The sequence below is a fragment of the Bufo gargarizans genome, chromosome 9 (assembly GCF_014858855.1).
Source record: "Bufo gargarizans isolate SCDJY-AF-19 chromosome 9, ASM1485885v1, whole genome shotgun sequence".
In the NCBI taxonomy this organism is placed as follows: domain Eukaryota; kingdom Metazoa; phylum Chordata; class Amphibia; order Anura; family Bufonidae; genus Bufo; species Bufo gargarizans.
In genome coordinates, this window is record NC_058088.1 from 87,988,650 (window position 1) to 88,002,674 (window position 14,025).

A 14,025-nucleotide genomic window follows, 5' to 3' on the forward strand; every position below is an offset into this window, starting at 1 on the left:
GCACGCACAGTGAGGCGAAGACTTTTGGAAGATGGCCTGGTCTCAAGAAGGGCAGCAAAGAAGCCACTTCTCTCCAAAAAAAAACATCAGGGACAGATTGATCTTCTGCAGAAAATATGGTGAATGAACTGCTGAGGACTGGGGCAAAGTCATATTCTCTGATGAAGCCTCTTTCCGATTGTTTGGGGCATCAGGAAAAAGGCTTGTCCGGAGAAGAAAAGGTGAGCGCTACTATCAGTCCTGTGTCATGCATTAGTAAAGCATCCTGAGACCATTCATGTATGGGGTTGCTTCTCATCCAAGGGAGTCGGCTCACTCACAATTTTGCCCAAAAACACAGCCATGATTAAAGAATGGTACCAAAACACCCTCCAACAGCAACTTCTTCCAACAATCCAACAACAGTTTGGTGAAGAACAATGCATTTTCCAGCACGATGGAGCACCGTGTCATAAGGCAAAAGTGATAACTAAGTGGCTCGGGGACCAAAACGTTGACATTTTGGGTCCATGGCCTGGAAACTCCCCAGATCTTAATCCCATTGAGAACTTGTGGTCAATCCTCAAGAGGCGGGAGGACAAACAAAAACCCACTCATTCTGATAAACTCCAAGAAGTGATTATGAAAGAGTGGGTTGCCATCAGTCAGGAATTGGCCCAGAAGTTGATTGAGAGCATGCCCAGTCGAATTGCAGATGTCCTGAAAAAGAAGGGCCAACACTGCAAATACTGACTCTTTGCATAAATGTCATGTAATTGTCGATAAAAGCCTTTGAAACGTATGAAGTGCGTGTAATTATATTTCACTACATCACAGAAACAACTGAAACAAAGATCTAAAAGCAGTTTAGCAGCAAACTTTGTGAAAACTAATATTTGTGTCATTCTTAAAACTTTTGGCCATGACTGTATACTCACCATCCGGAACACCCTCCATTCTAGCACCACCACTTTGATCAGGTTTTCCGTTGCACTTTTCATCTCTTGTAGAAATTTATGAATAACTTGACAACTGCGGGTTAACAGTTAAAGGGGTTATCCAACCCCTATGCTGACCTTCCCTCCCAATGCCCGTGAACCTCATATAGGTTATACTTACCCCACTCCACAGCGCCCACATCTCTCCTGATCCCTGCTGCACGTCACGCGGATCAAAACATCTGGCGACAGGGAAGGGCAGCCAATAGCAAGCCGCAACAGGGACAAGCCTCCCTAGCATCACCTGCGATGCTAGAGAGGCTCATCACCAGTCGCTGCCTGCTATTGGCAGCCAACAGGCCCCCCGCCCCACCTCAGCGGCCGTGGAGTGGGGTAAGTATAACCCTATATGAGGTGCCTGGGCATTGGGGGAAAGGGGTTATTATAGGGGTTGTCCCTACACTCACACACTGTCCAATCAGACAGACAGTCCCAGTTTGTGTAGGGACACACTCAGTTGGTAATTTATTCATACATTTGTAGGAAGAATAAAAGAAGAACAGCACAATGCAGTGGTATGAGAAAAGATGCTCCAGAATTGATATCTTATGGGGAATATAATTATAAAATACAGACTTGTCAGGAGAGCTGACAGGTCCTTTTTATGCAAATGTATTACCTGTATTTTTCCTCAATTCTGTGAAAACTGTGAAATGTGAACAGAAAAGCGCACGTTCCTTTAGGTGAATGATAAGCAGAATATATCACTAAGACGTTTGCTGCTTTACCTTTTTTCGTGTTGGTTAGGTGAACCAGAAGACTACAGTATTCTAGAAAAGCTACACTTTTAGCCTTTCCCTCTTCAGATTACGAAATATCTTTTTTTCAGACCGCTGAAATGGCAGAGCGCATGGAGACCATGGGGGAGAGCTCACTTAGAAATTTCTCTATGGATACAGAAACGAGTTTATATAACTTTGAAGGAGAAGATTATCGAGAAAAACAAAAGGTAACAAGTTACATTGCAATAAAAAATGGCAGAAGTTATAATTTTCATATTAGTATGTCTTATTAAACCTCCTAAAGCTTACATGTCAGACATAATTGTAAACAGACTAAATGCACATTAGGGCTCATTCAGACAACCGTATGCAGATCATTTTTTTGCGGTCAGTTCAGTGTGTCTGCAAAAAAAAAAACAGATTGCATTCTGCATTTTTGCAGACCCATAGACTTTAATGGAGCCACTTCCCAATTTTCACTGACAAGTATAGGACATGTATAGGTCCGCATCTGGGACCTAGATTTGTGCAAAATACGATATGGTTCCAGCCTGTAGCAGTTCACGACACCACTGCAAAGAAAGGCGACAGTGGGTGGATGGACATGTAATGGGTGCCATGCCACCAAATTTCGTCCTGCTAAGCACCTGGAAACAGAACGGACCGAGACAGGGGTGTGTAATGAAGGTGCTACCTGTGTCTGGATGTCTGGATAGTGGACATCAAAACTGTGGAAGCTGCTTGTGCTTGTCAGTGCATCAAAAATCCTCTTTACTGGTGGTCTGTCTGGGCCGTTCAGAGCCTATTCACAGTAGGTGTATGCCCTCACATAATATTCCTGCCTTGTACTTTGGTTGTCAGCATGGTACCTTATTTACAACTCCTGGCTTTCTCCTGACTACGTTCTTGGTTTATCATTTGGCTTTTCACAATCTGATTCATTTTGTGGTGACAGCCCTTGGCTCTGTCTCTGCCCCATCACTGCTCCTTCAGCGCTACCACTGCCAATGAAAGGGGAAAGATGCATCAGAGGAAAGTCACACAAAATGTAACCCTGATTTCCGGAAGGTAAGAAAATGAATGTATGGTTAAGCGTGGTCAGCCCAGTCTTACAGAGAGATGTATAGAGAGGATGGAGGTTCTGTAAAACTGAGGGAGATTTATCATGAGGGGAACTTTTAAAGTCAGTTTTTCTAAAGCTAGAACCAGCCCAGTACAGCACATTGATCTAGAGATCTCCCCATTCATTTCTCTGCTATATATCAATCCGGGCAACTCAAGGGGAGTGTCTTCTCTGCTGCAGCTAAGGGGCGTGTCTCAGCTCTCCCTATCACAGCTCAGGAGGCAGATAAAAGAGGAAACTGAGCATGTGCGGCCATCTCAGGAAGCAGGACAAAGAAATAAGAACAAAGAGCTGCTATACTGATACATTTTATTGAATAACTCAGTAACTATGCTAATTTTTATATTATATGCTATCACAAAAGTATTCAGATCCAGGTACTGGTTTGAACTGTAGAATATTTTTTATTGGACAACCCCTTTAACCACCTCCCGACCGCCTAACGCGCCGATGCGTCCGGGAGGTGGTTGATTTGTTCCTCCTGGACGCATCGGCGCGTCATCTCGCGATACCCGAGATTTCCTGTGAACGCGCGTAAGCGAGTGGATCTCCAGCCTGCCAGCGGCGATCGCTCGCTGGCAGGCTGGAGATGTGATTTTTTTTTTTTTTACCCCTAAAGGTATATTAGACGCTGTTTTGATCACAGCGTCTAATATACCTACTACCTGGTCCTCTGGTGGTTCCTTTTGTTAGGATCGACCACCAGAGGACACAGGTAGGTCAGTGAAGTCGCACCAAACACTACACTCCACCCCCCCCCCGTCACTTATTAACCCCTTATAAACCCCTGATCACCCCATATAAACTCCCTGATCACCCCCCCTGTCATTGATCACCCCCCTGTCATTGATCACCCCCCTGTCAGGCTCCGTTCAGACGTCCGTATGATTTTTACGGATCCACAGATACATGGATCGGATCCGCAAAACACATACGGACGTCTGAATGGAGCCTTACAGGGGGGTGATCAATGACAGGCGGGTGATCACCCATATAGATTCTCTGATCACCCCCTGTCATTGATCACCCCCCTGTCATTGATCACCCCCCTGCAAGGCTCCATTCAGACGTCCGTATGATTTTTACGGATCCATGGATACATGGATCGGATCCGCAAAACACATGCGGACGTCTGAATGGAGCCTTACAGGGGGGTGATCAATGACAGGCGGGTGATCACCCATATAGATTCCCTGATCACCCCCTGTCATTGATCACCCCCCTGCAAGGCTCCATTCAGACGTCCGTATGATTTTTACGGATCCATGGATACATGGATCGGATCCGCAAAACACATGCGGACGTCTGAATGGAGCCTTACAGGGGGGTGATCAATGACAGGCGGGTGATCACCCCATATAGATTCCCTGATCACCCCCTGTCATTGATCACCCCCCTGCAAGGCTCCATTCAGACGTCCGTATGATTTTTACGGATCCATGGATACATGGATCGGATCCGCAAAACACATGCGGACGTCTGAATGGAGCCTTACAGGGGGGTGATCAATGACAGGCGGGTGATCACCCATATACACTCCCTGATCACCCCCCGTCATTGATCACCCCCCTGTAAGGCTCCATTCAGACGTCCGCATGTGTTTTGCGGATCCGATCCATGTATCCATGGATCCGTAAAAATCATGCGGACGCCTGAATGGAGCCTTACCAGGGGGGTGATCAATGACAGGGGGTGATCACCCATATACACTCCCTGATCACCCCCTGTCATTGATCACCCCCCTGTAAGGCTCCATTCAGACGTCCGAATGTGTTTTGCGGATCCGATCCATGTATCCATGGATCCGTAAAAATCATGCGGACGTCTGAATGGAGCCTTACCAGGGGGGTGATCAATGACAGGGGGTGATCACCCATATACACTCCCTGATCACCCCCTGTCATTGATCACCCCCTGTCATTGATCACCCCCCTGTAAGGCTCCATTCAGACGTCCGCATGTGTTTTGCGGATCCGATCCATGTATCCATGGATCCGTAAAAATCATACGGACGTCTGAATGGAGCCTGACAGGGGGGGTGATCAGTGACAGGGGGGTGATCAATGATGGAGGTGATCAGGGAGTCTATATGGGTGATCACCCCCCTGTCATTGATCACCCCCCCTGTAAGGCTCCATTCAGACATTTTTTTGGCTCAAGTTAGCGGAAATATATATTTTTTTTGTTTGTTTTTTCTTACTAAGTCTCATATTCCACTAACTTGTGTCAAAAAATAAAATCTCACATGCACTCGCCATACCCCTCACGGAATCCAAATGCGTAAACATTTTTAGACATTTATATTCCAGACTTCTTCTCACGCTTTAGGGCCCCTAAAAAGCCAGGGCAGTATAAATACCCCACATGTGACCCCATTTCGGAAAGAAGACACCCCAAGGTATTCCGTGAGGGGCATATTGAGTCCATGAAAGATTGAAATTTTTGTCCTAAGTTAGCGGAAAGTGAGACTTTGTGAGAAAAAAACAAAAAAAAATCAATTTCCGCTAACTTATGCAAAAAAATAAAAATTCTATGAACTCGCCATGCCCCTCATTGAATACCTCGGGGTGTCTTCTTTCCAAAGTGGGGTCACATGTGGGGTATTTATACTGCCCTGGCTTTTTAGGGGCCCTAAAGCGTGAGAAGAAGTCTGGGATCCAAATGTCTAAAAATGCCCTCCTAAAAGGAATTTGGGCACCTTTGCGCATCTAGGCTGCAAAAAAGTGTCACACATCTGGTATCGCCGTACTCAGGAGAAGTTGGGGAATGTGTTTTGGGGTGTCATTTTACATATACCCATGTTGGGTGAGAGAAATATCTTGGTCAAATGCCAACTTTGTATAAAAAAAATGGGAAAAGTTGTCTTTTGCCAAGATATTTCTCTCACCCAGCATGGGTATATGTAAAATGACACCCCAAAACACATTCCCCAACTTCTCCTGAGTACGGCGATACCACATGTGTGACACTTCTTTGCAGCCTAGGTGGGCAAAGGGGCACACATTCCAAAGTGCACCTTTCGGATTTTGCAGGCCATTTTTTACACATTTTGATTGCAAGGTACTTCTCACACATTTGGGCCCCTAAATTGCCAGGGCAGTATAACTACGCCACAAGTGACCCCATTTTGGAAAGAAGACACCCCAAGGTATTCCGTGAGGGGCATGGCGAGTTCCTAGAATTTTTTATTTTTTGTCGCAAGTTAGTGGAATATGAGACTTTGTAAGGAAAAAAGAGAAGAAAAAAAAAATCATCATTTTCCGCTAACTTGTGACAAAAATAAATAAATTCTAGGAACTCGCCATGCCCCTCACGGAATACCTTGGGGTGTCTTCTTTCCAAAATGGGGTCACTTGTGGCGTAGTTATATTGCCCTGGCAATTTAGGGGCCCAAATGTGTGAGAAGTACTTTGCAATCAAAATGTGTAAAAAATGACCGGCGAAACCCGAAAGGTGCACTTTGGAATATGTGCCCCTTTGACCACCTTGGCAGCAAAAAAGTGTGACACATCTGGTATCGCCGTACTCAGGAGAAGTTGGGGAATGTGTTTTGGGGTGTCATTTTACATATACCCATGCTGGGTGAGAAAAATATCTTGGTCAAATGCCAACTTTGTATAAAAAAATGGGAAAAGTTGTCTTTTGCCAAGATATTTCTCTCACCCAGCATGGGTATATGTAAAATGACACCCCAAAACACATTCCCCAACTTCTCCTGAGTACGGCGATACCAGATGTGTGACACTTTTTTGATGCCAAGGTGGGCAAAGGGGCACATATTCCAAAGTGCACCTTTCGGATTTCACCGGTCATTTTTTACAGATTTTGATTGCAAAGTACTTCTCACACATATGGGCCCCTAAATTGCCAGGGCAGTATAACTACCCCACAAGTGACCCCATTTTGGAAAGAAGACACCCCAAGGTATTCTGTGAGGGGCATGGTGAGTTCCTAGAATTTTTTATTTTTTGTCGCAAGTTAGTGGAATATGAGACTTTGTAAGAAAAAAATAAATAAAAAAAATCATCATCATTTTCCGCTAACTTGTGACAAAAAATAAAAAGTTCTATGAACTCACTATGCCCATCAGCGAATACCTTAGGGTGTCTACTTTCCGAAATGGGGTCATTTGTGGGGTTTTTCTACTGTTTAGGCATTGTAGAACCTCAGGAATCATGACAGGTGCTCAGAAAATCAGAGCTGTTTCAAAAAGCGGAAATTCACATTTTTGTACCATAGTTTGTAAACGCTATAACTTTTACCCAAACCATTTTTTTTTTTGCCCAAACATTTTTTTTTCATCAAAGACATGTAGAACAATAAATTTGGCGAAAAATTTATATATGGATGTCGTTTTTTTTGGTAAATTTTACAGCTGAAAGTGAAAAATGTCATTTTTTTGCAAAAAAATCGTTACATTTTGATTAATAACAAAAAAAGTAAAAATGTCAGCAGCAATAAAATACCACCAAATGAAAGCGCCATTAGTGAGAAGAAAAGGAGGTAAAATTCATTTGGGTGGTAAGTTGCATGACCGAGCGATAAACGGTGAAAGGAGTGTAGTGCCGAAGTGTAAAAAGTGCTCTGGTCATGAAGGGGGTTTCAGCTAGCGGGGCTGAAGTGGTTAAGATGTTACTCCACTTCCTTTGCCAACCCTCTACTGTAGTAAGATTTTTGCTACTTTTTTCGCAGTTGATAAATCTGGAGTGAAAGTGATTAATATAGCTCTATGAGCTTCCCAGGCCAGTAGATTGAGAAGAGCAGGGGTCCTTAGACAGAACTTTGAGGGACAGTAACTGAGGAGGGACGAGACAGACAGGGCACTAGGTCTACAAATGTCAATACTTTTTCTTTGAGAGCACCCATATCAGACATAGACCACATCGACTTCTATGGGAGAGTTTTCTAGGCATGTTCTGTGACCTGTGCAGTGGTCAGAAGGGAGTATATAAGCTGTGATATCACCTATGGATCCTGCGTTACTGTTGCAGATGTAATATCTGTCATTGTAATTCCGTCTGTAATATGGCTACTGAAATGCCTAGTGGTCAGTGCGAAAACTGCATGGTTTTAGGTATATTTTTTAAAAATAGTCAGAAAAAAATACCATATTTTTTGCTCTAAAGGACATACTTAAGTTTTAGAGGAGGAAAATAAGAAAACAAATATTTTTCATCAGACCTCAGATCTGGCCCCCAATCAGACCACCAATGTTAATCAGACCTCATATCAGACCCCCAATGTTAATCATACCTCAGCTTCATCCTGGTGTAATAGGAGTACTATTATGGCAAACCTGGGGGCTTTAACTCAGCCCCCAGCTGCCATGACAACAGCTCTGCACCCTGTTGCAGCAAGGATTGAGAGGAGAGCAGGGGACAGAGAGAGTTGCTATAGACTGTATCATCTAAGGGGCTAAACGGTCGGGATCAAAGTTATCTCTGATCCTGACCAGTGCTAGTGGGTGTCAGCTGTATAACACAGCCAGCTACCAACATGTATGGAGCAGGCTCAGCTACTGGTCCTGCTCTATACACTTCCATATAACCTATGACATACGACATACATGTACATCATTGGTCGTTAAGTGGTTAATGGGTACTGGCACTTATAGACTGTGATAAACTTCAGCAGTCATTACAGAAACATCAATTAATAAATATACCCTGTTGTGCATCATATTTTGGAAAAAAATGGTTTCTAATAAAATAGTTGGTACCAGTTTATTACTCCATTGTAGCAGTGTTAAGGTGGTTTTCTGGTAATTTTTTTAATTTTTTTTTATCAAATGACCGCAGCATGGCCCCTGCAAGAGAAAATTGATACTTATCTGGTCCCTGCCACTCCGGTCCTCTGCGCTACCCCCGCTGTCTCCATCTTCCAGCTGGCCGCTGTTTATTTCTGGCTGGCTATGGGCATGGTCACATGCACCGCTCCAGCCAATGATTGGCTGCAGCAGTGATGTGACCACAAGCAGTATGCCACTGCTTAAGCCATTTATTGGCTGGAGCGGTGCATATGACCATGCCCATAGCCAGCCAGCGTGGGGAAGGGAAGATGGAGACAGCAGGGGAAGCTCGGAGGACCGGAGCGTCGGGTAACAGGTAAGGCTAGTTTCACACTAGCGTTTATAGATCCCACAGGCAGGAATGCCGTCCTGCCCCATTAACTGTAATGGGGTCCGGCGGAGATCCAGCCGCAACCCTGCAAATATGCAGAGAATCGGCATGACAAATCCTGAGGCGTGCAACAGTTTTTGTCTGGCTGATTCCCGGCATTCTATACCGGAACAGCCGGCTGGAAGTTAGTGCCGCTAGTGTGAAACAGGCCTAAGTATGAATCTTCTGTTTTAGGGCCATGCTGTGGGACCTTAATAAAATAATCTCTATTGGAAAACCCCTTTAAGACTATAAATAAAGGACATTGCATAGAAATAGCAGCTCCAGATCTGCAGGCAATAAGTTTATCCATGGTGCATTAACCCCTCTGTCCTTACTTTTGGAATAAAGGATGTACTTGGATGCCTTACTTGTACTTTTTACTGCGTGATGGCCATACTGGTCTTGAATATGTTCAGTTTCTTTAGTTAACCGTTGCTGACTCATCAAGTAATTGTCGTGAATGAAAACTTAATGTAATTTCCTGCTATGTAATGTTAATTGGCCACTTAAATCCCATCATGTTGATTTGTAATTTCCTGTAAAGTGGATACTTTCCTAAAGTGCTTTTTTTTCTTGGTTATACATTTAGCTAAGCATGTTGGAGTGGATAGAGCCCCCCAAACGAGAACGCAAAGCCAATTATGCCGTGGATGCCTATTTCCGAGATGCTTTGCGTGTTAGTGAACCACGGGCTCCCAAGGTAAAGTACTATTTGTTATGTTCTGTAGATTTTAAAACTTGCTCCCCCTATACCCATTTGCCATGTTCTTTACCACATTTGTCAGTCTGTGAGTTTGGCTAAACAATTCATTTTCTGCACTTCATTCAAACTTTAATTTGCCGTCTTGGGCCGTATGCTGCCTAACACGCATAATATGGCTCCACATGAAAGCCGAATTGGGGTTGGATCATCATCCCATCAATGCAAACCGCATTGGTCTCTTCCAAAGGTTTGATCTGGGACAGGGCACTTCTTTCTCGTGACGAGATTCGTATTTTAATCCATCCCTTATTAAAGACATATGCTTGTAATTTCAAGTTATACCCTATCCACAGGACTATTAGATCGGATGGTGTCCTACCATTGGGACCCCGACTGATCATGAGAATGAGGGCCCCATTCTCTACAGGGCCCCCAAAATTGTATGGAGCCCCAGTTATGGTTCTTCAACACATTGAAAGACAGATATCCCTCAAAGGAAGGAAAACCAAGCAAACGGTTGTCCCCATTATAAGGATCACCAGATCCACCATATTAAGTGGCCCCTATGTCAAGATCCAGCTCTTTTACAAGCCTTAAGGATGTGACAGGGGAAACCTAAGCCAGTTATTCATTCATAGGCAGCTGTTTCAGAAAGTTGCCCCTCATCAGTCTGGAGTTCTGGCTAACCATTCATCTCTGTCGGAGATGGACAACTACAGCGCTTATCTATTTCCAGCAGATCTCATAGAGATGAATGGAGTGGCTGTGAGCATGGTCGACCTGTTGCTCCTTAGATTTCATGGATCCATGCAAGGTAAAGGGCCCCTTTAACAATATATATATATATATATATACAGTGGATATAAAAAGTCTACACACCCCGTTAAAATGTCAGGTTTCTGTGTGTGCTGTAAAAAAATTAGACAAAGATAAATCATTTCAGAACTTTTTCCACCTTTAATTTGACCTATAAACTGTACAACTCAATTGAAAAACAAACTGACATCTTTTAGGTGGAGGGAAGAACACAAAACAAAACTGAAATAAAATAATGTGGTTGCATAAGTGTGCAACTGGGGATGTAGCTGTGTTCAGAATTAAGCAATCACATTCAAAATCATGTTAAATAGGAGTCAGCAAACACCTGCCATCATTTAAAGTGCCTCTGATTAACCCCAATCAAGGTTCAGCTGCTCTAGTTGGTCTTTTCTGAAATGTTCTTAGTCGCATCCAACAGCAAAAGCCATGGTCCACAGAGAGCTTCCAAAGCATCAGAGGGATCTCATTGTTAAAGGGTATCAGTCAGGAGAAGGATACAAAAGAATTTCCAAGGCATTAGATATACCATGGAACACAGTGAAGACAGTTATCATCAAGTGGAGAAAATATGGCACAACAGTGACATTACCAAGAACTGGATGTCCCTCAAAAATTGATGAGAAGACGAGAAGAAAACTGGTCTGGGAGGCTACCAAGAGGCCTACAGCAACATTAAAGATGCTGCAGGAATATCCGGCAAGTACTGGCTGTGTGGTACATGCGACAGCAATCTCCCGTATTCTTCATATGTCTGGGCTATGGGGTGGAGTGGCAAGACGAAAGCCTTTTCTTACGAAGAAAAACATCCAAGCCAGGCTACATTTTGAAAAAACACATCTGAAGTCTTCCAAAAGCATGTGGGAAAAGGTGTTATGGTCTGATGAAACCAAGGTTGAACTTTTTGGCCATAATGCCAAAAGACATGTTTGGTCCAAAAACAACACTGCACATCACCAAAAGAACACCATGCCCACAGTGAAGCATGGTGGCGGCAGCATCATGCTTTGGGGCTGTTTTTCTTCAGCTGGAACTGGGGCCTTAGTTAAGCTAGAGGGAATTATGAACAGTTCCAAATACCAGTCAATATTGCCACAAAACCTTCAGGCTTCTGCTAGAAATCTGAACATGAAGAGGAACTTCATCTTTCACCATGACAACGACCCAAAGCATACATCCAAATCAACATGGCTTCACCAGAAGAAGATTAAAGTTTTGAAATAGCCCAGCCAGAGCCCAGAGCTGAATCCAATTGAAAATCTGTGGGGTGATCTGAAGAGGGCTGTGCACAGGAGATGCCCTCGCAATCTGACAGATTTGGAGTCTTTTTGCAAAGAAGAGTAGGCAAATCTTGCCAAGTCAAAATGTGCCATGCTGATAGACTCATACCCAAAAAGACTGAGTGCTGTAATAAGTGTGCACACTTATGCAACCATATTATTTTAGTTTTGTATTTTTTCTTCCCTCCACCTAAAATATTTCAGTTTGTTTTTAAATTCAGTTGTACAGTTTATAGGTCACATTAAAGGTGGAAAAAGTTCTGAAATTATTTATCTTTGTCTCATTTTTTTACATCACAGAAACCTGACATTTTAACAGGGGTGTGTAGACATTTTTATATCCACTGTACATATATATATATTTGTAGTATATATATTGACTGTGTTGCATCCATCCATTTGGATGCCATAGAAATGAATAGGGTCAATCTGTCACCAATGTTTTTTCAAAAACATAGAAAGCAATGCACCCAGCTATAATTGTTCTTTCTTAAAGGTTTTTTTTAGGATTAGTGAAGCTTCATTTTTCCAAAAACAGGGTCACAGCTCTCCATGTGTGGTATTGCAGTTCAGTCCTTTTAACTTCAGTAGCTTGCAATTTTTTTATTTGCTCGCATGAATTATAGCTAGATACATTCAGTGCTATATGTACATTTACACAATAGTTAGTATATTGTTTATGCTGCTGGCACATAGCGTGAAAAGATATCCCTCAAATGTGACTGTGGATTTTTTAGTCCTAAAAAATTAAAATAATAAAATCATTTGTCCCCCTCCCAGTATGGCCCCATTGGAAAATGTAACTCATCCCATAAAATAGAAGACCCAACATAAAAATAAAAAGTAATAAGTCATTACTCCTGGGGTGTGGCAGTAAAAAAAACTGAAGGCCCAGAATAGGCAGGTCTTTAAAGGGAACCTATCACCTGGATTTTGTGTATAGAGCTGAGGACATGGGTTGCTAGATCGCCGCTAGCACATCCAAAATATCCAGTCCCCATAGCTCTGTGTGCTTTTATTGTGGGAAAAAAACGATTTGATACATATGCACATTAACATAAAAGAGTCATATCTTACTTGTGTGACCAGAGAAGAGTCATATTTTCAAGCTCTGACTCATCTCAGGTTAATTTGCATATGTATCAAATCGGTTTTTATACACAATAAAAGCACACAGAGCTATGGGGACTGGGTATTGCGGATGTGCTAGTGGACATCTAGCAACCCATGTCCCCAGCTCTATACACAAAATCCCGGTGACAGGTTCCCTTTAAGGGGTTGATGCCCCTATTTTCTCTGCGCTGATAAATAATACACTTGTGTTTTCTTTCAGGCTCCCCGGCCACCAAAACAACCCAACATTCAAGATTTTCAGTTCTTTCCTCCAAGATTGTTTGAGTTGCTGGAGAAAGAGATACTTTACTACAGGAAGACCATTGGATATAAGGTACGGCCAATATAATGTATTGCTTGTATCAGTGGTTATGACCTTGAGTAGAGAGACATGCTAAGAAGCAGCATTTCATCTATTTCATTTTATGTTTCCGTGTGCAGTAAAAACATATCAACAGTTTCCCCCATAACAGTGACCTCTACAGTACCCGCTCCTTTAACAATGACCTCCACAGTGCCTGCCCCTTTAACAGCGATCTCCACAGTGCCCGCCCCTTTAACAGTGACCTCCACAGTGCCTGCCCCTTTAACAGTGATCTCCACAGTGCCCGCCCCTTTAACAGTGACCTCCACAGTGCCTGCCCCTTTAACAGTGATCTCCACAGTGCCCGCCCCTTTAACAGTGACCTCCACAGTGGACTCCCCTTTAACATTGACCTCCACAGTGGCCACCCCTTTAACAGTGATCTCCACAGTCCCCGCCCCTTAAACGGTGACCTCCACAGTGGCCTCCCCTTTAACATTGACCTCCACAGTGGCCGGCCCTTTAAAATTGACCTCCACAGTGCCCGCCCCTTTAACAGTGACCGCATCTTTACCAGTAACCTGCACCGTGCCTGCCCCTTTAACAGTGACCTTCACAGTTCCCGCCCCTTTAACAGTGACCTTCACAGTTCCCGCCCCTTTAACAGTGACCTCCACAGTGCCCACCCCTTTAACAGTGACCTCCACAGTGCCTGCCCCTTATACAGTGACCTCCACAGTGCCCGCCCCTTATACAGTGACCTCCACAGTGCCTGCCCCTTTAATAGTGACCTCCACAGTGTCTTCCCCTTTAATAGTGACCTCCA

The 14,025-nt window shown here is 43.6% G+C and overlaps 1 protein-coding gene across 2 annotated transcripts in view; it reads left to right on the forward strand.

Annotated features, from left to right (window-relative positions):
• Positions 1–14,025, forward strand: part of SMARCA1 (SWI/SNF related, matrix associated, actin dependent regulator of chromatin, subfamily a, member 1) — a 177,436-nt gene that overhangs the window by 90,061 nt on the left and 73,350 nt on the right. For both annotated transcript variants that reach the window (XM_044306187.1, XM_044306186.1), the window contains exons 16-18: positions 1,807–1,926; positions 9,573–9,683; positions 13,116–13,229. In XM_044306187.1, the coding sequence (XP_044162122.1) occupies positions 1,807–1,926; positions 9,573–9,683; positions 13,116–13,229 (345 nt within the window). The remainder of the gene's footprint in view (positions 1–1,806; positions 1,927–9,572; positions 9,684–13,115; positions 13,230–14,025) is intronic.